This window comes from Talpa occidentalis, unplaced genomic scaffold, assembly GCF_014898055.3.
Source record: "Talpa occidentalis isolate TD23 unplaced genomic scaffold, MPIMG_talOcc4v2.1 talOcc4.7, whole genome shotgun sequence".
Taxonomy (NCBI): domain Eukaryota; kingdom Metazoa; phylum Chordata; class Mammalia; order Eulipotyphla; family Talpidae; genus Talpa; species Talpa occidentalis.
In genome coordinates, this window is record NW_023605083.1 from 9,116,186 (window position 1) to 9,142,941 (window position 26,756).

The 26,756-nt window shown below is 44.2% G+C and overlaps 3 protein-coding genes across 3 annotated transcripts; all 3 read right to left on the reverse strand.

Annotated features, from left to right (window-relative positions):
- Positions 1–3,386: 3,386 nt before the first annotated feature.
- On the reverse strand, positions 3,387–5,456 carry LOC119230460 (olfactory receptor-like protein OLF4). The gene is made up of 2 exons (XM_037491627.1): positions 5,397–5,456; positions 3,387–4,328 (listed from the first exon to the last, which is right to left on the reverse strand). Exons 1-2 carry the CDS (start codon positions 5,454–5,456, stop codon positions 3,387–3,389), a joined length of 1,002 nt encoding a protein of 333 aa, XP_037347524.1.
- Positions 5,457–10,978: 5,522 nt separating this feature from the next.
- LOC119230464 (olfactory receptor-like protein OLF4) lies at positions 10,979–13,083 on the reverse strand. Its single transcript, XM_037491629.1, has 2 exons — positions 13,024–13,083; positions 10,979–11,920 (listed from the first exon to the last, which is right to left on the reverse strand). The coding sequence occupies exons 1-2, from the start codon at positions 13,081–13,083 to the stop codon at positions 10,979–10,981; spliced, it is 1,002 nt and encodes a 333-aa protein (XP_037347526.1).
- Positions 13,084–24,811: 11,728 nt separating this feature from the next.
- Positions 24,812–25,785, reverse strand: LOC119232065 (olfactory receptor 1L4). The gene has a single exon (XM_037493950.1). The coding sequence runs from the start codon at positions 25,745–25,747 to the stop codon at positions 24,812–24,814; it is 936 nt and encodes a 311-aa protein (XP_037349847.1). The 5' UTR covers positions 25,748–25,785.
- Positions 25,786–26,756: the final 971 nt, after the last annotated feature.

Here is a 26,756-nt window from a genome sequence, read left to right on the forward strand (position 1 = left end):
AGGACAGCCTTGTCCTGATAAGTTTCCTCTTTTTCTCCCCCTTTCTCTCTTTATAACTCTTGAAAATTAATTTCGGATTATGAATGTTAGATTTGGAATCTAGCCAGAGCCTTGTCTCTGGTAGTTGGTGGCATTGAAGGCACAAAGCAGCCTGAGCTCCAGCTGATGCTGTTTGAGCCTCAAGTGGCCAAAGACACAACTTTGTGCTCCCAAAGCTGGAACCAGGTCAAGATAAACCCCGTTACCTAGTGAGTCAGCCTGCAGGGCACAGGCCAAGCACGGTTTCCTCTGACTCGGGACTGGTGCTGCTCTTTAATTGCCTGGAGACACTCATTCCTTTGGTTTAATGGTGGGGTGTCAGCCCAGTGGGCAGAGGATAGAGACCGGGCGAGGGGAGCATCCCAATTAGAGAATATTGGAAAGAAACCTCTCCAGCCTCTCAGGCCAGTGATACTTTTTTATGTATCCAATAAGTAAAATATAATGCATTATACCTAGAACACTTAATTTAAATCCAACGTTTTCACAACAGCCTTTCTCTTTATTCATATGCATATCAAGTATAAATATGACAATTGTGGGAATATGAGCTTTGTTTTTCTTAAATAAAAAATAATACTGCTATTCAACATCTTTATAAATGAAAAAAAATCACCAAGGTAATACTGTATACATTAAAAAGTAATGTATTTTAGACAAAAATGAAAAAAAAAGTTGATTCTTCTTTGCATAGATTCTTCTTAGATAAGTATTTTAAAACTATAACTTCTGTAAAGGAGGTGATGAAGATGCGCTGATTTGATAATAAACACTTTCTTACACAAAGAAATCACAAAGTTAAGAGATGAAGAGTTAGTTGATGGCACTACCTAGACAAAGATGACAGAGATATAATATCTTTAATGGAAAAACTCCTGTACAATTCAACAAAATTTCCATTAAATAATGGACAGATTACATGACAAAATAATTTGTAAGAGAATTTAAAAAAATTAGCTAACAAACTCAGGAAAATAGTCCTCTCATCAATAATGGAAAAAAATAAAACTAAAGCAAGAAGATAACCATTTTAGCTAACGTATTAGTTATAATTAAGCGAATTTTGAAGCTATGTAGAAGATAGAGAAAAAAGGGCACATTTAGGGCCTCCCCAGTGGTGCAGCGGTTGAGCTCTGGGATCGAAGCTGCCTGCAGCCTTTGCAGCACCGGTTCGATCCCTGGCCGGCCAGCGAGGGTCCCACATGGCACACAGACCTCTCTTGCCGCGCCCGCTGCTCCCCTCAGCAGTGTATTTTGTTAGTCTGCCTGTTTTGCTCCCCGCTCTGGCTCTGGTGAACTCTCTCACCCTCCCGCGCTTCTGACTGTACCCAGTGCTTGCATAAATAAATAAATAAATCTTTTTTTTTAAAAAAGAAAAGATGTTTGTGGTTAACTCCAAAAATTCTCTTTAAAAAAAAAAAGGGCACATTTATTTAGGTATTTTGGCAACGTGGATAGATAACCAGTCCTAGAAATATTTTATTTAGACATTCTACTTCTGAAAATTTAAAAAGTCACATACTATGAATATAAAAATTATTTCTTTTCAGAGACTTTTATTGGATTGTAGTTTGTAATAATGAAACTTGGCCATCCCTAATCACCCATGGGTGAAGTCATAAAAACTGTGGCCCAAAGCACCCATAATCCCCTCCCCTCTCCCAAAAAATCTTAACACTGGAAAAAAAAGATTACAATCAGATAAAATCTAAAACAGATATATACTAGGTGTTTACCAGAGCCTTGTTTAAAATAGTAAAAGTGTAGAAACAATAAAATATTCAACATTTTAAAAAAAATAACATGGGACCTCCCCTGGTGGCACAGGTGGTTGAGCGCAGCGCTGTGAAGCTATCCGCAGCCTCTGCAGCGCTGGTTCAATTCTGGCCGACCAGCCGGCGAGGGTCCCACATGGCGCAGCAGACCTCTCCTGTCATGCCTGCTGCTCCCCTCAGCAGTGTATTTCGTCAGTCTGCCTGTTCTGTTCCCCGCTCTGTCTCTGGTGAATCCTCTCACCCCCTGCACCTCTGGCCTGTACCCCGGTTCTTGTATAAATAAATAAATAAATATTAAAAAAATGAAAAAATGAAAAAAAAAAACATGGACTTTTCTTCTGAGGTAAGCTTATTAGAGTGTCAAATAATCAGGGAGATTAATAATGTCTTGAAAACTCATGATGTAAGATTAAACAAAAAATTAAATTTAATTGTACCTGCAGCGTTTTTTCAACAAAGTAGAAAAGAGTCATGAGCCTTGAATGACCACCAAGCCTCAGCTGATGGGTGCTCATACTTAGTAACAATACGTGAACCATACTCAGAAGGACAAATGGACTTTAGCCATACACTCTCCTTGCTTTCTCAGCCAAATAAACTTTATTTCCTTTGTTCTCAAAACCCAGTCTTAGCACCATTATACATCCTTAGTCCTGGGCCTTACAGAGTCACTTTCATGTCCAGAGAGGTTTCCCTGGAGCTATCTCCTTGCTTTTTCACTAATCAATAAACGCTGACTCCTCACCTGCCTGCATTGGTGTCTGTATAGTTGTCTATTCAATCTTGACCAGAGGATCCTGGGGTTGGGAGCAGAGCCCCTTGATACATTCCTCCAGTTCCCAGTGGAGCAGTGGACAGCAGCTGGCTCAATCCTCGCTCATCATCTGTGTAGTTGAATGGTGGGATGAACTCAGCAACTCCAGATCCTCTCCCTCGTCCAGTGACAGCTGGGTGGGGCCCATTAGTCATGACTGAATGGCTCACTGGCTTTCTCCATAACTTAAATTACATCTGATGTTGTCCACTGGATGGTATTTACTCTCTGGTGTGAATCTGTCTATACAGCTGTCCTCTCTAATCAGCCACTTTGAGAGCTATGGTCACTTGTAGCTCTGTCCTTGGCCAGTTGATCCTATTGCAATCCTGCTGAGTCGGGAGTCTCCATTTGTTAAATCTATTTGCCATACTGAGTTCTAGACTTCCTGAACTTTGTGCTTTAAAAAATTACAGTGGAGGATCCTCCCTGGTGGCACAAGGGGTTAAGCACTGCACTATGAAGCAATCCGCAGCCTCTGCAGCATGAGTTTGATCCCTGACCAGCCAGGAAGCAAACCACATGGCGCAGCAGACCTCTCCTGTCTCGCCCATTGCTCCTCTCAGCAGTGTATTTCGTCAGTCTGCCTGTTCTGTTTCCCACTCTGTCTCTGGTGACTCCTCTCACACCCCCATATCTCTGGCTTGTACCCCAGTTCTTATATGCATAAATAAATAAATCTTAAAAAAATAAAAATTACAGTGGGGAAGCTCAGGCAGAAGACAGATCAAGGAGCCTCCATTCAAGGGAAGGACTCTTCAGTGAGTAGAGAATTTTCTCCAGCTGAAAAGTCTCCACAACGCTCCCTTCATGTCCCTGTTCCTCAGGCTGTAGATGAAGGGGTTCAGCATGGGGGTGACCATCGTGTATACCACAGAGGCCACCATTCCAGTGTCTGCTGAGTAGGAGGATGAGGACTGGAAATACACTAGAAATAGAGCCCCATAGAAGAGAGTAAGGACTGACAGGTGGGAACCACAGGTAGAGAAGACTTTGTGCTTCCTACCAGCAGAAGGGACGCTGAGGATGGTGCGGATGATGTGGGCATAAGAGACCAAGACACAGGTGAGAGGAACCACACCTGAAAGCGCTGCTTCAGAAAACATCATGACTTGAAAGCCCTGGGTGTCTGAACAGGCGAGTTTGAGGAGAGGGGGAAGATCACAGAAGAAGTGTGGGATGGAATGAGAGGCGCAGAAGGAGAACTGAGACATGAGGAGAGTGAGAGAGAAGGCCAGGAGATGGGAGCAGAGCCAGGATGCGGCGACCAGCAGCAGGCAGCGTTGGGGATGCATGATGGTGGTGTAGTGGAGGGGAAGGCAGATGGCCACGTAGCGGTCATAGGCCATCACGGCCAGCAGGAAGTCGTCCAGCAGGGTGAATACCATGAAGAAGTACATCTGCACGAGGCACCCAGCATAGGAGATGGTGTGGTGCTGCGTCTGAATGTTGACCAGCAGTCTGGGGACAATGGTGCAGGAGAAGCAGGTGTCGATGAAGGACAGGTTGGCCAGGAAGAAGTACATGGGGGTGTGGAGGCGAGAGTCAGAGCCGATGGCCAGGATGATGAGCAGGTTGCCCAGCACAGAGGCCAGGTACATGGCCAGGAAGAGCCCAAAGAGGAGAGGCTGCTGCTCTGGGTGTTCGGAGAAGCCCAGGAGCAGGAAGTCAGGGCTGCTGCTTAGGTTCCTAAATTCGTTCTAAGGCAGAGAAATCAGAGGAGAAACTTGCTTCAGGTAAGGTAGATGCTAAGTGTTACAGTCAAAGCTGGGATTTTTTTCTCTAAACCTTGAAGGGGACCCTGAGATCAGTAGTAGCTCTAACTGCTCATTTGCCAACGCTACAAGATGAGGACTGGGTGCTGGGGTGAGGCAGCATCAGGTGGCGTTGCAGATTTGGTTCCAGATGTGTAGAGTGCAATTTTCCTGCGTTGTCTGAGAGACCGCACTGGGATTCAGCTCAAAGACCCTCTTCACATTTAGTTTTCTTTGAAAGACTTTCAAATGCAGCATCATCATCTTCCTCCCCATCAGCATGTCTGTTTGGCTACCTGGGCTCTGGCACCCTGCAGCCAGCAAGGGGGTGATCTCTGTTCCTTTTTCTCAGGCCGCCCTGGTCAATTCCATCCCTCCAGTAGGAGGAAGGCTTGGGAAACAGGAATCTGATTGACATGCCAACTGAAGGGGGTGCCAGGGGGCATCAGGGGCTCCTAGCCCTGCCCTGTCTTGGGAAGCACTTTCTGCCTGCTCTCCCCGGGTGACAGCCTCTCCTGTTTACCGCCTCAGGAGAGACAGATTTTTGCAGCCACGCAGATCAGCTTGTAAGAGGCTCCCGGGCAGGCGTGGAAATGGTTCTCTCCCATGGTGCCTTGATATAAGTCTGGCGGGCAAGTCCCTTTGCTTATTGAGCCTTCCTAGACCACTGTGGGTAGCCTGCTTCTTTTGGGTGTCTCAAGCCTAAGGGGTTCAAATGTGACCCTGGAACTCCCAAGGGTGCCAGCACAGCCCTAAGCTCACCTGTTGGTTTGCAGGTCGTGTCCCTGCTGAAGGCCTCATGAACAGCCGGGAGCCAGCGGGGAGGGTGAGCTACTGGTGGCAGCAGGGGCTGTGGCCACCACGTGTGGTGGGACACGAGAACCTGGGACAAATGGGGCATGTAGGAGGGGGAGCGTCACCCCATCTCTCATCCTCTCAGGACTTTTTATCTTGGGGAAATGTTTCCTGGCTGTGGCCTTTGCTCCTCTGTCTGAGGTTAGACAATATCCTCACCTGAGCATTTTGCCGAGGGGGCCAAAGGGTGAAGACAGCTGAAGTTCTGTCATCAGCCATCCTGGGCGATCACAGTGACAATGCCCCCCGCTCCTGTTGGAGGTGTAGAGGAAGAAATGCCATGAGCAGTCAGGGCTGTGGGGTCAATGCCAGGTTGATTATCACTGAGATTAAAAATACAGTCGGGGCCTCCCTGGTGGCGCAAGGGGTTAAGCCTCAGCACTGCAGCATGAGTTCAATCCCTGGCCAGGGAGGTGACCCACATGGTGCAGCCCAGATATTGGAAGATGGGATGTAGCAATGAAATGGAAAGCAAGAGAAAGGGAGGAGTCTGTGGGCTGTGTGTGTGTGTGTTGTGTGTGTGTTTGGTCCTGCAGGTGCTCACACGCAAGCCGTGGGAGGACTCTGTGCTCCTTCCCCACCTCTGCACCTCAACTCTTACCTGGACATGCTGGCCAGCCCCAGCCTCTGAAATTTCCGGTGGTGAGATGGGGATTGCTGAGCCACTGTGTCCCCAAGAACACATGCTGGAGCCACAGAGCCCCTCCTTGTCCTCAGAACAGCACAGACGCAAGACTCGGGCTTCAGTGATGCCTCAGGCGGGGAGCCCGGAGGAGCTGCTGACTTTTCACAGGCCGTGTCTCCTGAGACCCAGTCCCACACCTGCTAGTTAGGGAGAGATGGGGCAACTGTCCAAGCTCCCGGCATCCCCTCTGGGGCCTGGCCCCCTGTGTGCCAGCAGGTTCCGTGATAATTCTATTCACGGTGACGGGGGCAGCTCCACAGGGACCCCCTGACTTCTGTCTTGGGTGAGCTGTGCTTGGACCCACTCTCCCAGCCTGACCCCGAGGAGGACCCTGGCTGTCAGGGCGCCCACACTGTCTGGTTAGAATCTAGGAGTCACGGATTAACAGTCCGTCCCAGCAGAGAAACCCAGAGAACCAACGCTGGGGTCATAGACATTGCTTTCAACAGCCTGTGCACAATGAAAAGCGTGTAGAGGAAATATTCTTATTTTGTAAGAGCCCATTGCACAGAGATAGGAACAATATGAGATTGTACCGGATGCCGGGCTGCTGTCTCTGGATGTTGACATTTATTTCCCTCATAAACCATTTCACAGAGTGTGTAAAACCTGGTGTTTCGGGAATGAGAATAAAATTCATGTCCATCTGTGCTGTTCGCCATGAGTAGTTATGGTTTAATCCTTCAAAATCCTTGTGTACCTCTTTTCAGTTGTTTTTTGTTGCTCCCCTTTAGTGGAAACCTCTGTGGTGAACACTGTGTTTCATTTTCAAGTTTCATTGCAGTTATATTGCCTATGCATGGATGTCTGAAATATCTGCAGTATCCTCTGAATTTGCTTGTTTTTGTCCTTTGTGTGAATTGTGGTATATTCTGGTTTGTAGTATTATGTAGGTGAGGTCTACACACTGATATATCAACATCCATATATACTGTATTATGCTCACCCCAAAAGTCTAATTTCCCTTTCTTACATTTCAGCGGACCTCTCTTCCCGGTTTTTCTACTTCCCTGGCCTACTGGAAACCAAGATTTTGTTCTTTCCTAAGAGCTCCTTTTTGTTCTGTTGTTCATTTGTTTCCTCCCTTTATCTCCCACATATGAAGGATACAGTTTGACTTTGACTGATTTCACCAAGCCCAATGCCCTCTAGTTGCATCTATTTAGCTGCAAATATTGAAAAAAAATATGTGGGATGTGTCCGTAATGGATACCATTTAATAAGAACCACAAAATTTAATATGTTGTTTTAGATGCCTTCCGGGAAGCAGGTATTGGAGGGGCATTGGTTCTCATTGCTGTTGTAAAGGTCATAAACCCTCAGCATTGACTCTGTTGCCCATATATTTCAGCTTTCAAAATGTTTGGATTTGGAACGACATGCTTGTTGCCCATGTCTCAATCATATTCAAATACTCAGTATTTCCACATCAGAATGAATGTTATTCACACTAAGTGCACAATAAAGACGACGAATACCCTGTGTCATTCCCATCGTGTTTTGGAGTAAAATCACCACAAATTAAAAAAATTCTTTTTTTTTTTTTTATTTATAGAGGCATGTTTTTATTTATTTATTTATTTGTTTGTTTTGTTTTGTTTATACATGCACTGGGTACAGTCAGAAGCGCGGGAGGGCGAGAGAATTCACCAGAGCCAGAGTGGGGAGCAGAGCAGGCAGAAGGACCGAAGTACACTGCTGAGGGGAGCAGCGGGCGGCAGGAGAGGTCTGCGCGCCATGTGGGACCCTCCTCCGGTGGCCGGGGAGCAGCTGGGGATCGAACCGCTGCACCGCAGAGGTCGCCGGCAGCTTCGCAACCCAGCGCTCAACCGCTGCGCCACCGGGGAGGCCCAAATTAAAAAAATTCTTATCAAAGTTTTAGTATGTTGGAAATGTAGCAAGATATTCTGGTGGGTATCTAGTAGCATTACATCATGTATATTAAAAAAATTAAAAAGTGAGTTTTACTACATAAAATGGCACAAAACGCAAATATACGCCCCCAAGAAATGATGAGAAGCCATCACCTGTGTCCCCTCCCAGGGTTTAAAGCAGCCCATTGCCAGCCCTGGCGCCCCTTGCTGTGTCTGCTGAAAATTGCTGGCTCTGTTCCCTAGTAAAACACCGCATCATCTTTTCACATCTTTTTTTTTTTTTTTTACTTGAACCTGTCTTTGAACTTCATGTAAATGCTCCCACAAGGATGTTTTCTTGTTCCTGGATTTCTTCCTCTCCTTCTGGCATTCTGCTCTTGTGAGGTTCCTGCGGGTTGCTGTCTGCTGCGGTGCGTGTTCACCACCATTGCTGTGATTGAGCTGTGATGTGAACATCTCACATACGGGAGGCCTGGTTACTGAAAGTCTGGATCAGATCCTTTCACTCCTCCAAGAGACCGACAGTAGTTACATTTGTCTGGAAACTTCTCTATTTCATCTCTATCTCATCTGTTTCATCTATCTCTATTTCTTCTCTATTTCATCTCCATTTCATCTATATTTTGAAATGGACTTAGAAGTGTGATAAAATTTCTCACAAGATGGGTTTCTCCAGTTCTCATTGTTTTCTTAATTTCTATGTATATTTGTGGCTTTTTTATATTGAAAAACAGTAGAACTGTCCTATTTTCCTGGTAGGTGAAAGAGTTCATGCTTTTAACATAAGTTATAGTGCTTTTTTGTCTTAAAGTCTACTTGTTTGACAATAACAGAACTGTCCCAATATGTTTATGTGCTCAGCTTTTTCAATTGCATTGTTTTTTCAATTTCTGTATTTTTACATTTGTTGAGTAGACATTTTATTGAAAAATGTTTATTGATGTCACTGAAAGTGCACAGATGTCCATGAATAGGATCATGAATTTTCTGGATGTGAACACACTCATATCACAGCAGCCAGATCCTAACACTGGACATGACTGGCACCCAGCACTCTCTGTCAGGTTCCTATTCTGAGTCACTCAGCATTTATATTTGTAACAAATATAAATTGTACAGTGAAAATGGAGAGAAATAACCTATAGAAAGCAAGGGAAATGTGTTGAGGGAGGATCACTTTATCTGTGATTTCATTCCAATGCAATATATGGTTACATTAAAAAATAATGTGTTCCACTGGAAAACATTTAATAGTATCTATTTGTAAAGATTCTTTTAGGAAAGGATTTTCAAACTATAACTCCAGCAAGGAATGGGGTTACAGAGAAGATATCTTGACTTCCTAGTAAACAAAATAAAAACTTCCTATATAAAAAAATCACGGAGAGAAGAAATGTTACGTGGTATCATTATCTGGACAAAGAAGATGAAGGTATAATGTATTTAGTATGGAGAAGCCAGTATAATTCCAAAATTCCCAGTAGCTAATGGGAAGAAACCATGGAAAACAATTAATGACATAATTTAAAAAATTTTCTCAGTAACATTATTCACTCATTAATCAGAGAAAATGAAAGTAAAACAGACAACAACCATTCTGCTAACACATTAATGAGAAAGAAGTGGAAATTTGAAAGTATGGAGAGGATGTAGCTAAAAGGGCACTCTCATTTGGGCATTTTGGCAACATAGATAATGAACCCAAAAAATGTTCTGTTTAGATATTCTATTTCTGAAAATGAGAAAAGTCACATGCTATGAATATAAAAATGATCTCTTTTTTTCCAACCTTTTGCTTTATTTTATTTTTTTAAATAAATTTTATTGTTATATTCCCCATACAATTGCAACCCACTTATTTTGATCCCAAAAGGAGGTTCATTTTAATGCTATTTGTGATAGTGAAAGCTCAGGAATTCCCTTATCTTCCAGCAATGGTGAAAAATTATATAAACTATGAATTGCTCTGCTGATGTCATCTTAGCCAAAAATGTTCAGGAAGACAATACTGTGGAGAAAAGAGAATTGAAAGAGACTTGATAGAAGTCTGGCGGTTGTAATATAGATTTAGCAAAAATGTATATATAATTGCACCTGCAGAATTTTCTCAATGGAGACAAAAAAGAACAAAGAGCAATTGAAAAGACAGGAGGGAAACGATGTCAAATATTACCAGTGGTTGCATTTATTTATTTATTTTTTAAAAAGATTTATTTATTTATTTATACAAGCACTGGATACAGTGAGAAGCGTGGGAGGGTGAGAGAATTCACCAGAACCAGAGTGGGGAGCAGAACAGGCAGAAGGACCAAAGTACACTGCTGAGGGGAGCAGTGGGCACGGCAGGAGAGGTCTGCGCACCATGTGGGACCCTCGCCGGTGGCCGGGGATCGAACCGGCACTGCAGAGGCTGCGGGCAGCTTCGCAGCCCAGCGCTCAACCGCTGTGCCATTGGGGAGGCCCCAGTGGTTGCATTTAAATGGGCCATAGATTACTTAAAAATTTACCATAGAAATCATATATTATTCTGTAATAGACACAAATGAAGGAAACCAGTTAAAACTAAACATCAGGGATTTGTCTAAGTAACTAATGAGCATTCACTTATAAGTGTAGAATTACTCTGAATGTGTGATTTCAGTACTGGTAATTTTCAATCAATCTAGGTTCTGTCCTGAAATCATCAACGTTATTGCCAGTATATTGTGTGTCTTCATGGTCCCGTTTTTTCCACTTGGAGCTTCATCTTTATGAGTTGCTTCTCAAGTTGAGTTTGGCAATGGTCCCTGGTAGTTGAGCATTTTACCCTTTGATGATTACTTTCCAATATTTCCTCGAGTTTTGGGACTTCTTGTAGCCTGAGCTGCTGGCTGAGTTTCCAAGCTAGGTCTTGTCTGCTGTGGTGCTTTCGGTGGTCCTCACTGTCTGGTTGGAATCAGTAGGTAACTATCCCACTAACCAGCTCCTGTGGAGGGATTACTGGCACCTGCCTCTCCAGGCTGCAGTTCTGTCCTTGGCAAGTTGGTTCCTTTCCAGTCAGGCAATCTCCCTTTGTTAGATCGCTTTGTTAGATCGTGATGCTGAACATCCAGCCTATCTTAAATTTGAGTTTCTCCAAAACTGGAGAAATGTTGGAAGAAGGGATTGCAAGGAATCTGAGCTTCCAAGCTGGAAAGGCACCTTTATGGAGAAGTGCATTTTCCCCTGCTAAAGAGTCTCCACAAAGCTCCCTTCACGTCCCTGTTCCGCAGGCTGTAGATGAAGGGGTTCAGCATGGGGGTGACCATCGTGTATACCACAGAGGCCACCATTCCAGTGTCTGTTGAGTAGGAGGATGAGGGCTGGAAATACACCAGGAAAACAGTCCCATAAAAGAGAGTAACCACTGTGAGATGGGAACCACAGGTAGAGAAGACTTTGTTCTTTCCCCCAGCAGAGGAGATGCTGAGGATGGTGTGGATGATGTGGGCATAAGAGACCAGGACACAGGTGAGAGGAACCACACCTGAAAGTGCTGCTTCAGCAAACATAATGATTTGAAAGCCCTGGGTGTCTGAACAGGTGAGCTTGAGGAGAGGGGGAAGATCACAGAAGAAGTGTGGGATGGAATGAGAGGCGCAGAAGGAGAACTGAGACATGAGGAGAGTGAGAGAGAAAGCCAGGAGATGGGAGCAGAGCCAGGATGCGGCGACCAGCAGCAGGCAGCGTTGGGGATGCATGATGGTGGTGTAGTGGAGGGGAAGGCAGATGGCCACGTAGCGGTCATAGGCCATCACGGCCAGCAGGAAGTCGTCCAACAGTGCCAAGGTCATGAAGAAGTACATCTGCACGAGGCACCCAGCATAGGAGATGGTGTGGTGCTGCGTCTGAATGTTGACCAGCAGTCTGGGGACAATGGTGCAGGAGAAGCAGGTGTCGATGAAAGACAGGTTGGCCAGGAAGAAGTACATGGGGGTGTGGAGGCGAGAGTCAGAGCCGATGGCCAGGATGATGAGCAGGTTGCCCAGCACAGAGGCCAGGTACATGGCCAGGAAGAGCCCGAAGAGGAGAGGCTGCTGCTCTGGGTGTTCGGAGAAGCCCAGGAGCAGGAAGTCAGGGCTGCTGCTTAGGTTCCTAAATTCGTTCTAAGGCAGAGAAATCAGAGGAGAAACTTGCTTCAGGTAAGGCAGATGCTAAATGTTACAGTCAAAGCTGGGATTTTTTCTCTAAATTTTGAAGGGGACCCTGAGATCAGTAGTAGCTCTAACTGCTCATTTGCCAACGCTACAAGATGAGGACTGGGTGCCGGGGTGAGGCAGCATCAGGTGGCGTTGCAGATTTGGTTCTAGATGTGTGGTGTGCAATTTTCCTGCGTTGTCTGAGAGACCGCACTGGGATTCAGCTCAAAGACCCTCTTCACATTTAGTTTTCTTTGAAAGACTTTCAAATGCAGCATCATCATCTTCCTCCCCATCAGCATGTCTGTTTGGCTACCTGGGCTCTGGCACCCTGCAGCCAGCAAGGGGGTGATCTCTGTTCCTTTTTCTCAGGCCGCCCTGGTCAATTCCATCCCTCCAGTAGGAGGAAGGCTTGGGAAACAGGAATCTGATTGACATGCCAACTGAAGGGGGTGCCAGGGGGCATCAGGGGCTCCTAGCCCTGCCCTGTCTTGGGAAGCACTTTCTGCCTGCTCTCCCCCAGTGGCAGCCTCTCCCATTCATCGCCTCAGGAGAGACAGATTTTTGCAGCCACGAGGACTAATGTGTGATGGACCAATTCCTTCCTCCATATCAGCTTGTAAGAGGCTCCCGGGCGGGCGTGGAAATGGTTCTCTCCCATGGTGCCTTAATGTAAGTCTGGCGGGCAAGTTCCTTTGCTTATTGAGCCTTCCTAGACCACTGTGGGTAGCCTGCTTCTTTTGGGTGTCTCGCAGCCTAAGGGGTTCAGATGTGACCCAGGAAATCCCAAGGGTGCCAGCACAGCCCTAAGCTCACCTGCTGGTTTGCAGGTCGTGTCCCTGCTGAAGGCCTCATGAACAGCAGGGAGTCAGCGGGGAGGGCGAGCTACTGGTGGGGAGCAGGGGCTGTGGCCGCCATGTGTGGTGGGACACGAGAACCTGGGACAAGTGGGGCATGTGAGGAGGGGGAGCGTCACCCCATCTCTCATCCTCTCAGGACTTTTTATCTTGGGGAAATGTTTCCTGGCTGTGGCCTTTGCTCTTCTGTCTGAGGTTAGACAATAGCCTCACCTGAGCGTTTTGCAGAGGGGGCCAGGGGGTGGAGTCAGCTGAAGTTCTGTCATCAGCCATCCTGGGCGATCACAGTGACAATGCCCCCCGCTACTGTTGGAGGTGTGGAGGAAGAAATGCCATGAGCAGTCAGGGCCGTGGGGTCAATGCCGGGTTGTTTATCACTGAGATTAAAAATACAGTCGGGGCCTCCCTGGTGGCGCAAGGGGTTAAGCCTCAGCACTGCAGCTTGAATTCAATCCCTGGCCAGGGAGGTGACCCACAAGGTGCAGCCCAGATATTGGAAGATGGGATGTAGCAATGAAATGGAAATCAAGAGAAAGGGAGGAGTCTGTGGGCTCTGTGTGTGTGTGTGTGTGTGTGTGTGTGTGTTGTGTGTGTGTTTGGTCCTGCCGGTGCTCACACGCAAGCCCTGGGAGGACTCTGTGCTCCTTCCCCACCTCTGCACCTCAACTCTTACCTGGACATGCTGGCCAGCCCCAGCCTCTGAAATTTCCGGTGGCGAGATGGGGATTGCTGAGCCACTGTGTCCCCAAGAACACATGCTGGAGCCACAGAGCCCCTCCCTGTCCTCAGAACAGCACAGACGGAAGACTCGGGGCTTCAGTGATGCCTCAGGCGGGGAGCCCGGAGGAGCTGCTGACTTTTCACAGGCCGTGTCTCCTGAGACCCAGTCCCACACCTGCTAGTTAGGGAGAGATGGGGCAACTGTCCAAGCTCCCGGCATCCCCTCTGGGGCCTGGCCCCCTGTGTGCCAGCAGGTTCCGTGACAATTCCATTCAGGGTGACCGGGGCAGCTCCACAGGGACCCCCTGACTTCTGTCTTGGGTGAGCTGTGCTTGGACCCACTCTCCCAGCCTGACCCCGAGGAGGACCCTGGCTGTCAGGGCGCCCACACTGTCTGGTTAGAATCTAGGAGTCACGGATTAACAGTCCGTCCCAGCAGAGAAACCCAGAGAACCAACGCTGGGGTCATAGACTTTGCTGTCAACAGCCTGTGCACAATGAAAAGCGTGTAGAGGAAATATTCTTATTTTGTAGAGCCCATTGCACAGAGATAGGAACAATATGAGATTGTACCGGATGCCGGGCTGCTGTCTCTGGATGTTGACATTTATTTCCCTCATGAATCATTTCACAGAGTGTGTAAAACCCGCATTTGGTGTTTCAGGAATGTGAGTAAAATTGATGTCCATCCGTGCTGTTCGCCTTGAGAAGTTATGGTTCAATCCTTCAAAATCCTTGTGTACCTCTTTTCAGTTGTTTTTTGTTGCTCCCCTTTAGTGGAAACCTCTGTGGTGAACACTGTGTTTCATTTTTAGGTTTCATTGCAGTTATATTGCCTATGCATGGATGTCTGAAATATCTGCAGTATCCTCTGAATTTGCTTGTTTTTGTCCTCTGTGTGAATTGTGGTCTTCTCTAAATTTCCTTTTTTGTTGACCATTCCTTTTGTGTTAAGTTTCTTTTCTGTGTTTTTACTGTTGAAGTACTATTGGTTTGTAATATTATGTAGGTGAAGTCTACCCACTGATATATCAACATCCTTATATACTGTATTATGCTCACCCCAAAAGTCTAATTTCCCTTTCCTACCTTTCAGCGGACCTCTTTTCCCAGTTTTCCTACCTTCTGGGAATCAATATTTTGTTCTTGCTGTCTAAGAGCTTGTTTTTGCTTTGTTTGTTCTTTTTTTTTTTTTCCTATATCTACTAAACATGAGTGTAATGATTTGGTGTTTATCAATCTGTGCCTATTTCACTGAGCACCTTGTCCTCTTGTTCCACCTATGTTGTTTAAAATATAGAAAAAAGATGTGGGATGAGTCCACAATGGATATTACTTAAAAAGTCACAAACCCTGGTGGCACAGGCTGTTGAGTGCAGCTCTGTGAAGCTGTCTGCAGCCTCTGCAGTGCGGGTCCCATCCTGCCGGCCTCAGAGCAACCCACATGGCAAGCAGACCTCTCCTGTCTCGCCGGCTGCTCCCCTCAGCAGTGCATTTCATCAGTCTGCCTGTTCCGTTCCCCTCTCTGTTTCTGGGGAATCCTCTTACCCTCCTGCGCATTTGGCCTGTAACCCAGCTCTTGTATAAAAAAAAATCTAAAAAAAAAAAAGTCACAAACCCAGTATGTTCTTTAGAGCCCTTCCTGGGAAGTGTTCACTGAAGGGCACTGTTGTTCACTGCTGTTGTGCAGGTCACAAGCCCTCGTTATTCACGCAGGTGAATTTCAGCCTCAAAAGTTTGAATTTGGAATATCTTGTTGCTTGTGTCTCTCCCAGCAGGGTCTAGGGGAGAGTGCCATATCCAAACACTCAGTATTTCCACATCAGAATGAATGTTATTCACACTATGTGCAACCAATAAAGACAGAATCCTCCATCATTCCCATCATATTTTACTGTGCCTCTGACTATACCCCAGTTCTTGTATAAGTAAATAAATCTTAAAAAAAAACAGGAGGGAAGTGATGTCAAATATTATCAATGGTTGTCTTTAAATGGGCCACAGTTAGTGTATTTCTCTTTCCTATTTGTTTATTCTGTACAAATTTACCATAGCAAACATGTATTGATCTGTGAAGGACACAAATGAAGGAAACCAGAGGTAAAACTAATGATTCAATAACTTGTCTCAATAACTAATGAACATTCACTTTTTAATTGTAGAGTTAATCTGAATTGTGTGATTTTGAGCCTCATAATTCTTTATCTGTCTAGTTTCTCTCTTGGAATTATCAATGTTATTGCTCATTTAGTCCAGCCTATTGTAAGTATTTGTGGTTCCATTTTTTCCACTTGGAGCTTCATCTTTTTGAAAGTTGAGTTTGGAAATGGTCTCTGAAAGTTGAGCATTTTACCCTTTGATGATTACTTTTCAATATTTCCTTGAGTTTTGGGACCTGTTGTAGCCTGAGCTGCTGGCTGAGTTTCCACTGTAAGCTAGGTCTTGTCTACTGTGGTGCTTTCGGTGGTCCTCACTGTCTGGTTGGAATCAGTTGGGTAACTATCCCACTAATCAGCTCCTGTGTAGGGATAACTGGCACCTGCCTCTCCAGGCTGCAGTTCTGTCCTCAGCAAATTGGATTCTTTCTAGTCCTGCCAAGTCAGGCATTCTCCATTTGTTAGATAGCTTGTGGTGCTGAACATTCATCCTGTCTTAAATTTGAGTTTCTCCAAAACTGGAGAAACATAGGAAGAGGGGATTATCAGGAATCTGAGCTTCCAATCTGGAAAGGAGCCTTTATGGAGAAGTGCATTTTCCCCTGCTAAAGAGTCTCCACAAAACTCCCTTCATGTCCCTGTTCCTCAGGCTGTAGATGAAAGGGTTCAGAATGGGGGTTAGCATCATGTATATAATGGATACAACCACTCCAGTGTCTGCTGAGTAGGACTTGAGGGCTGGAAATACACTAGCAATATTGTGCCATAGAAGAGAGTGAACACTGATAAGTGTGAACCGCAGATAGAGAAGATTTTGTGCTGACATTCCTGATTTCAGTTCTAACTCTGCACCTGGCTATTTTGTGAACTTGAATAAGGTACTTCATTTCTTTTTCCTTGTGCAAAAGACAAATCTTATAATTCCCATATTCCTAGGTTATTCTGAGGATACATGGTAAAGATCCTAGGAAAAGTGCTTGCAAATTAATTACTTGATTTCCTAAACTGTGTTCAAGACACTTCTTGTTTTGCTCTTTCTGGCTTCAGTTACAGATCAACCTGTTAACCTCCAGTTGCCTTCATCTGATCTCTTTGGCCAGAATTTCTCTTTTTCTGCTCTTTTTTGTGTAAGGAAAGTAAGTAAACTAAGTTTTCCCTGGAGGAATCTCATAAACACGGTAGAGATTGCATTCTTGGATCCAATCCCTTTTAAAAAAACAAAACAAAACAGTGGAATGTGTTTGAGTTCCATTTGGGCACAAGTCCAAATTGACCTGGGACTTGGGATCTGAAAATACACTGCTGAGGGGAGCAGCCGGTGAGATAGGAAAGGTTTGCCACGCCATGTGGGTTAGCTCCCTGGCTGGTTATCGAACTCATGCTGCAGTGGCTGGTGATAGCTCGATAGTGCTGAGACTTTAACCACTGTGCCACCAGGGAGGCCCTATATTCTGTTGTTTTAAACTCTCAAGTTTGTGGTAATTTGTTGCAGCAGCTACAGGAAACTGATACACAAATCCTATGAAAAAATAATGATATAGACCTTTGGCAAGACCGATCAAGAAACTAAAGAATGAATGGGAAAATAACCAAGATGTTATTTCAGACATGTAAAAATAAAATAAAAGTCTTATAAATTAAATTCTAGGTTAAATTCCTAGAAAAATATAAAATGTACAGAAAGGACTTGAATTGACTAATCAGTGTAAAACAGTTAGAAAATGGTAGTCGAGGGCCTCCCCGGTGGCGTAGCGGTTGAGCGCTGGCCTGCGAAGCTGCCCGCAGCCTCTTCAGCGCCGGTTCAATCCCCGGCTGCTCCCCGGCCACCAGAGGAGGGTCCCTCATGGCGCGCAGACCTCTCCTGCCGCCCGCTGCTCCCCTCAGCAGTGTACTTCGGTCCTTCTGCCTGCTCTGCTCCCTGCTCTGGCTCTGGTGAATTCTCTCACCCTCCTGCGCTTCTGACTGTACCCAGTGCTTGTATAAATAAATAAATAAATCTGAAAAAAAAAAAACTTAAAAAAATGCAATTTAAAGAAAATGGTAGTCAAAAATCTTCCCTCTCAAAAAGATCTCAGGCCCAAATGGTTTTAGGGTGAATTCTACCAAATCTTCAAAAAAACTAATTCCATCTTATGTAAGCTATTCCAGAAACCAGAAAACTGATGGGAAAAGTCAGCCTTCCTAGCTCATTTTGTAAGATTAGTTTATTACTGACTACAAAACCAGAAAAACAAATTAAGAGGAGAAAATAAAATTATAGACTTACTTAATTTATATATATAGATGCAAAAGCCTAAATAAGGCAAAAGTTAAATAAATCCAATATAGCCCTAAAAATAAAAGTATCATGAACAAGCAAGATTTGTCTCAGTGATTTCAAAATGGTTCAACATCAGAAAAATCCATCCTGATACTTCTCCATGTTAATAAAATAAAGGAGAAAAAATTATATGAACATTTTAATAGAAACAGAACAATAATTTTGTAAAGTTCAACACCTGCCTATTTTTAATTCAGTTAGCAAACTAGGTGTAGAAGGGAATATTCTTAATTTGGTATGATGCATACATATACTCAAACCCTACAGCATATATTACCCTAAATGAATAATCCTTAGAAGCATTCCCTGTAAGATAAGAAATAAGATTAGAATATCCATTGTTACTCAAATATTTCATATGTAGTATTGGAAATCCCTGTAACACTATAAGAAAAAGAAGGAAAATTATAAAACTTTCGATATTTAAGGAAGATAAGATTTTTTTTTAAAGAACAAAACAGTTGAAAAACCACTAGATCCAAGAAGTGGGTTCCTTAACGTTGTTGGATACCTGGTCCATTGGAAAAATCCAAGTGACCACATGGGTGCAACTGGAGGGGATGGTGCTATGCGAAATGAGTCAGAAGTAGAAAGACAAATACCGGATTGGGTCACTTTTATGTGGACTACAGAGAAACAGAGTCAGATAAATCCAAAACTACAACAAACACTAGAAATCTGACCTTAGAACTGGGGCTACCTGTAGGGAGGGGAGGATGTAGTTATGGAAGGCAGAGACCAGTGTGGGGAGGGGGCAGAGTGGACTATGGTGGAATATTGTGGATGCCTCAGTGGGTGTGCTATAGTAACAACACCTGAAGGGGGCGCTCTCATACCTATAAATCACAAACAGTGTTGTAAACCAATGTTACCTCACAAATAAATCAACAACATTTCTCTAAATTACAATAGAAACAACCAGCCAGAATATATAGCAAGAAATAAGAAGCTATTCGTTGTTGCAGTAAAAATACTAAAACTCTAAGAATTAATTTATTTAAGAATACATGAAATTACTATGTGGAAGCATTTTTAAAGCCTAAGAAAGGGCATAGAGATGACTAAAATAAATGGAGAGAAATTCGTCTTGAATGGAATGAGTTATATTGCAAAGATGTTATTTCCCATATTAAATTCTACATTTAATTCAATCTCAAAATGTTTGTTGGATTTTTGGAAGCCCCTTGAAAGTTATTCTCAAATTTATGTGGGACAATAAAGATCAAGAAATAGTTAAGTCAAACTTGAAAATGAAGAGTAAATAATGGGCACTTGTTTTATTAGAGATTAAACACGATAATAAAAAGTGTGGTTTTGGTGCAAGAACGGACAGAAGACAAAGGAAAATACTTAGAGACTTACTTAAGTAAGGAAAAGGTGGCATTAAAACCGACCAGGAGAATTTATCCATTTCCCAGCTTTCCAAACTGAGCTTTGCTGTGGGACTCAGGGGCCAAAAAGGGAGGGTGAGACAGGCAAGCATCCTTTTCTCTTTACCTGGAGGCATTGTTGTCTCTGTGTTTTACATCTTGGATTACTGCATAAGAAACGTTATGAAGATGGCACTGAAGGGCCTCCCCTGGTGGCACAGCGTTTTGCGCTCTGGGCTGCGAAGCTGCCCGCAGCCTCTGCAGCGCCAGTTCGATCCCTGGCCCCGGCGAGGGTCCCACATGGTGCGCAGACCTCTCCTGCTGCCCGCTGCTCCCCTCAGCAGTGTACTTCGTCAGTCTGCCTGCTCTGCTCTCCGTTCTGACTCTGGTGAATTCTCTCACCCTCCCGCGCTTCTGACTGTACCCAGTGCTTGTATAAATAAATAAATATTTAAAAAATATATAGCGCTGAAAACAACATGTAGGGAGAATCTGAGGCTCAGAGGGAAAGATCTACCCAAATAGCACAAAGTATTATTAGAAGTGCCAGGACAGGGCCTCCCTGGTGGCGCAAGGGGTGAAGTCTCAGCGCTATCAAGCTATTCGCAGCCACTGCAGCACGGAGTTCGATCTGGGCCAGGGAGCTGACCCACATGGCGCAGCAGACCTCTCCTGTCTCTCCTGCTGTGCCCCTCAGCAGTGTATTTCTGTAGATCTACCTGTTCTGCTCCCCACTCTGTCTCTGATGAATCCTTGCACTCCCCTCCAACCTCGCACCTCTGGCCTACACCCCAGTTCTTGTATGCATAAATAAAATAATTTTTTTTTTTAAAGAAGTGATAGGCCAGTTCAGGCCTTTCCAGAAATTTTCTCCCCCTTACCAATCTTGGGTGCCAACTCATGGTCCCTGCTGCTCTGAAGATGCCCAGAGGTCAGGATGAGTCCATAAATCTGGAACTTTCCTGGCTGTGGGGGTAACCAGAGTCCAGGCCAGGCTAACAGAAGTTGGGTTCTACCTGTCAGCATCAGGTAGTTCCACCTGTCTCTTCCCAAGTGCAGAACTTACACACAGGCTACAAGTCCTCCCTGTGTAATGTAAATGAGGAAGGAGAAACAGGAGTGTGGAGACTTTATCACTGGAAGTTTCCGGCAATTGGCCTGGTTTGTGATCTCAGCAATACTGAGCCTCAGATTTCGTCCTTGTTAAATAAACTCTCAGTTTCTAATACTCCAGGATTTGAAGGCCTTGAGTAGAGTGTAGGACTGAAGATCACAGCTACTTACTCAGAAGAAGAATAGTGACCTCCAGGGTCATTTGAGAGTCCAGGCATCTCCTCCTCAGCCTCATTGGCCTTGGTGCTTCAGGGAGGAGCAAGGTTGGGTAGGCGGCCATAGCTCTTATACCAAACAAGGGAGGAAAAGATCTGGCGTGGTGTGGAGGCTGACAGGCTCATGCCACCCTGAGAGATGCGTGTGTGATTGTCACCTCAGACATTTCTCTGCTTTCCTTCGGGAAGGAATCTCTCAGTGTAGCCCCAGACATCCAGAGCTCACTTCCTCCCATCCCAGCTACTGCCCTCGCAGATTGACTCACATGATGAGGAAGAGTGAGGACCGAGAAGAAGGTGATTGCCTTCACATAATGTCACCCTAAGGAGGTGGGAGTCTTCCCATCCACCACCTCAGGGAACTCATTAAGAAGGAAGGCTTGGGAGAAGACTGGAGATGGAGGATACTCGGAATTCCAGGCTGACAGGTTTCTTCAAATCTCAGATAATTAGATGCTTGTTATCGCTGGGATTTTATAGGAGGTCATGTGTCAGTCAGAAGATATAAACAGGCGCGGCAGACCTCTCCTGTTGCGCCCGCTGCTCCCCTCAGCAGTGTATTTCGTCAGTCTGCCTGTTTCCCACTCTGTCTCTGGTGAGTCCTCTCACCCTCCGCGAATCTGGCCTGTACTCCGTTCTTATATAAATAAATCTTTAAAAAAAAAGATGTAAACATAAGTCTCGCTACCCTCCTTGTCTTCCCCCTTTTAATATCTTGAACTATAACAAATACTCTGTCATATGGAAAAAAAAGTAAAGAGATGGAGATTTATGCTGTCCCTGACTTCATCAAGGCAGGCACCTAACACCAGCAGCTATCACTTCTGATCTCTTGGGGTGTAAGATAGCAACTTTGTACCCCCCAATTGATTAAACCTCTGTAGTAAGACTATTATTTTTAGCCAAACGTGAACCCCAAGTATACAGAGACCTTTGTGGGAAACTCAGAGATCAGCCTCTGACTAAAGTGAAAAGAATTGGAATTTTTGTCTCTGGTGCATGTAAGGCAGCTCCTCCTTACACCATTATACGGAATTTTTAATTTTAATTTTTTTTTATTTCTATGTTCACATCCTCTCATCCTCCACCAAACCCATTCCCACACCCCCTCTGCCTCTCCTTTACACCCCCTCCTCTTTGTTTCCTCTGGTAACCATTAAATTCTTTCAGAGTTCAAGATTTATTCCTTCTGTATTCTGCCTATGTATTTTGTTGTTGTTATTTATATTCCACAGATGAGTGAAACCAACCAATATCTATCTTTCTCTTTCTGATGTATTTCACTTAACATAATCATCTCTAGGTTCATCTACTTTGTCCCACAAGTCACTACTTTATCTTTTTCATAGCTGTATAGCACTCCACCGAATATATATTCCACAATTTCTCTATACACTCTTTTTTTGAAGGGCATTTAGGTTAGTTCCGTGACCTGGCAATTGTGGACAGTGCTCTACTTGGGCATACATAAATCTTTTGGTATTAGAGTTTTCATATTTTTGGGACAAATACCTAGTAGAGATACTGCTAGATCATGTGAAATTTTCATTTGTTTTTCTTTAGAAATCTCCATGCCATTTTCTAAAAGGCTGCACCAACTTACATTCCCACAAATGATGGGTGAGAGTTCCTTTTTCACCACAACCTTGTGAACATTTGTTGATTCCATTCTTTGTGTATGGGCCCTTCTCACCTGGGAGAGGTGATATCTCATTGAGGTTTTGATTCACATTTCTTTCATAATATGTGACATTGAACAATGTTTCATAAGTCTATAGGCCCTCTGAATGTCTTCTTTAGAAAAGTGTCTATTTAGATCTTTTGCCCATTTTTTGACTGGGTAGTTCTTTTTTTGTTGTTGGATTATTTAAGAACTTTGTAAATTTGGAGATTAGCCCCTTTTGAGGTATGTGTTGTGCAAATGTTTTTTCCCCAATCTTTAGGTTGCCTTTTTGTTTTTGTGATGATTTCTTTTGAGTTACAAATGCTTTAGCTTGATGTAGTCGCACTGTTTCTTTTTACTTCTATAGCATTGCTTTTGGGATTGAGTCCCCATCTTTGTAGTAGATGTCCTAAAATGTGTCCCCAATGTTTTCTTTCAAGTGTTTTATGATTGGGTCCTTATATTGATATTTTGATCCATTTGAATTAATTTTTGTGCATGGACTTAAGTGTGGATCTAGTTTCTTTTTTCTTTTTCTTTTTTTTTTTTCTTTTCATGTGGCTCTCTGTGTTTCCCAACACCATTTATTGAAGAGGCTATCTTTTCTCCATTGCATGGCCATAACCCCTTTGTCAAAGATTAACTGTCTACATTTTTTGTGTGGGTTTACCTCTGAGCTTCTTTTCTATTATGTTGACCTGAGTTTAAGTTTCCTGGGACCGAGATCAATTAAATTTAGAGTTTACTGGAAGTTGTAATTAATGAATTTATTTATTTAACATATGTCACACATTCATTACATTCTAAAGTATTTTATTGCACTTAGTTGAGCATGAGAAAGTTATGGCACATGAATAGAGGAAGTAGAAATGTACAAGTATTCTAAGCCAGCATCCCCAAAGCTGAATGATTGGTGGGAGGTAACAGTGCAAGTCAGTGGTGACTATATACATATGAGGGTTATTGCAAATTGAATTTGTTTCCCAGGTTGCTGTTTTCCTCCTATAATTGGAAGAGGACAGAGTGACAGCAATGGGAGGGATCTGATGTTGGTCCTAGGTATCCCTGTGTTACATTAAATTGCTATATACCTCTTGTATTTCAGGTCAAAAGACTTATACTTAACTCCAGATCCCACCCTAAGTAAGCTTATAATGTACGAAAGGTGGTGGTTATAAAAACTTGGACTAATTGAGGTAAAAGGATTCCAGAGAAATATATATCTCATATTACTTGTGTTCCTCACACTAAGAAAATCAGAAATGGATTAGCAACAAATTCACGCTTATATAATTGTGTGTTATTAGACCTCTGTAGTCATCATTAATGCTGTCACCAAATACTTCTGGCTTTCCATGTTACAACTATCTCTTTGGAATTTAACTCCTGGTTCCCTTTCTTTGGGTGGATTCATGAGATTAGTTATGGACAATGAACTGTGGTCAGAAGTGCTATGAGTCACGTCTAGACTGTATACCAGTGTCAAATCTTCAAGAGCCTTTCTCAGCTTTTGACGGAGTGATGATTAATGTTTATAATAGTGTCTGCTCCATCAGATTTGGTCCATGAGTGTTAAAGTGAGCAGAACCATTGTTCTTTTCTATAGTGGACATGCAATACAAATAAAAAATAAATCTTCAGTTTGAAGGTCCAAAGATTTTGAGATATTTCCCTCCACAGTACAAATAAGCATTCTGATTGATACACACGCTTTTTTTTTTTTCATATTAAAGGCATCTCAGTGAGAATTCTGGCCAGGAGGGTAAAGGAAGCGTTAAGTGAGACGGGAAAAGTAGTTGAGTACTGAGAATTCATATAGTGATTACTCTTTGGTGTAGGTAGGAGGAATACATATGTTTTACAGGTTCTTCTATCTTTCCACCCTTCTTATGCCTGCTCAACTTGAACAAATCTCACAGGGCTTTTTGCTATCCCACAAGTATTTTTCAATATTCATTGTGTCAGCCTCCTGGGTGGTTTCCACTATTTGAAATGCTTTGCCCTTATCTTCATGCTTTGAACTTGTATCAAAATTCCATGCATTGTACGGACAATCTTAGGTCAATCCTCCAAGTCTTTAAATTCCCTACTCAGTAGATCTAATGTCTTATTCAAAACACATAGAGAATTTTTAGAGTCCTTGAAAACTGCCCATTTCAAGTTTAAGGAAGAGTTAATTTGTAAATAGCTTATTTCACTACTTGGCTAGCAGAAGCTCTTTTCCTGATATCTGAGTTCCTAGCAGTATTTAGTCTGAGACTGAACATTTATTTGGTCCAGGTCATTAGTAGAAACCAAGTATCCAAGCTTCTGTGTCAATGCTCTTATTGCTATTCAACACCACTTTCTATGACCTCTTTCAGTGCCTGGTCAAAAACGAGTGGGAAGGAAGATCATCTGATCATTAGGTCCTCTCCCAATTATGCTATATCATTTTGTGCATTCTATGAATGAATTCTGTCCCTTAATTTCCTCAAGCCCCTCTTCATATCTTTGTTCCTCAAGCTGTAGATGAAGGGATTCAGCATGGGTGTGACTACTGTGTACATCACTGTGGCCACCCTGTCTTTCACCACTGAGTACATGGACAGTGGTCTAAAATAGACATAAATGATGCTCCCATAGAACAGGGCCACCACAGTGAGGTGGGAGCCACAGGTGGAAAAGGCTTTCCACTTCCCAGCTGCAGAGGGGATTCTGAGCACTGTGATGATGATGCGCAGGTAGGAGAAGAGGATGCAGAGGAAGGGAGTTGAGATGACAGCTAGGGTCTCAGTCAAGACCACGATTTGGCTGGAGGATGTGTCAGAGCAGGATAACTTCAGCACAGGCTGGGTATCACAAAAATAGTGCTTGATGACATGGGAGCGACAGAAAGACAGGCGGGACATGAGCAGCACACGGAGCAGAGCATGCAGGTGGGAGATGGTGCAAGAACCTAGCAGCATGAGGAGGCAGCGCCGGGGCCTCATAACCACCTCATAATGGAAGGGGTTGCAGATGGCGACCAGCCGGTCTATGGCCATGGAGGCCAATAGGTAGCTGTCTGTGTTCCCAAAGGCCATGAAGAAGTACATCTGCACCAGGCAGCCCACGTAGGAGATGGACTTTGTCTCCGAGAGCAGATTCACCAGCATCTTTGGCACAATGTCTGTTGTGAAGCAGATGTCCATGAAGGACAGGTTGCTGAGAAAAAAGTACATGGGGCTGTGGAGTCGAGAATCAAAGCGGATGGCCAGGATGATGAGCACGTTCCCCACCACGGTGACCAGGTACATGATGAGAAAGATGGCAAAGAGAGGTTTCTGGAGCCCGGGGTTAGACGAGATGCCTAGGAGGATGAAGTCTGAGGTGCTGCTGCTGTAGTTCTTATTCTCCATGTCTCTTGAGCCCTGACAGGCTTTGAGAAGCGGTGGCAACATGTGCAGGGCAACGCTTTCAAAGATCTTCGCTCACATCCAACCTATAATAAAAGACCACTTTTTGTAAAGGATTTTAAACTACATTTACTTAAATAAGCAAACATAATAGAGAATAAAATCCCACCAGGAATGACTTAAAAACTCTAAACTGCCTCTTTTTTATTTTTATAATTAAATTTAATTATTTATTTTCTTATTTCATTTAAAAATTTTGCTCAGTAGGGCCTACCCTCATGACGCAGCGGTTGAGCGCTGGGCTGCGAAGCTGCCTGCAGCCTCTGCAGCGCCAGTTCGATCCCTGGCCGCGGCCAGCGAGGGCCCCACATGGCGTGACAGACCTTTCCTACCGTCCGCTGCTCCCCTCAGCAGTGTATTTCGTCAGTCTGCCTGTTCTGCTCCCCGCTGTGGCTCTGGTGAATCCTCTCACCCTCCCGCACTTCTGACTGTACCCAGTGCTTGTATAAATCAATCAATCAATCAATCAATCTTTAAAAAAATTTTTTTTTCCACAGTATTTTGTTTCTTCCCTCAGGTGTAGCCCCCGTAGTTCTCCCACCACCATAGGTCCCGTGATCCAGCTCCCCCCACCCCCCTTATCCCTTGTGCTCTTCCCTCCCCGTTTCGACCCCCCTCACTCCCTCTCCTCTGCTGTGTGCCTGAGACCTATGCCCAGCTTGCAAGTTTGTCTTTGATTTCTCTATATTCCAGATATAAGTGAAACCATCCTTTATAGAGATACTGAAGGTTTCTCATGTATTTTTCAGACCTTATATATGGTCCAGCTTTCTGAATCTTTTGCAGATCTTTTTCTGCATGTCCTTCTTAGGTTGTTCCTTGACAAACTCCTTAATCTCCTCATCCTTCCCACCCTCACCTCTTGTCCCAGGGTGAGGAACTGGTTCCCACCTTGACTCAGGATGCTTCTGCATAAGGGGTTTTCAAGAATAGCATCCTCTCATCGGGACCC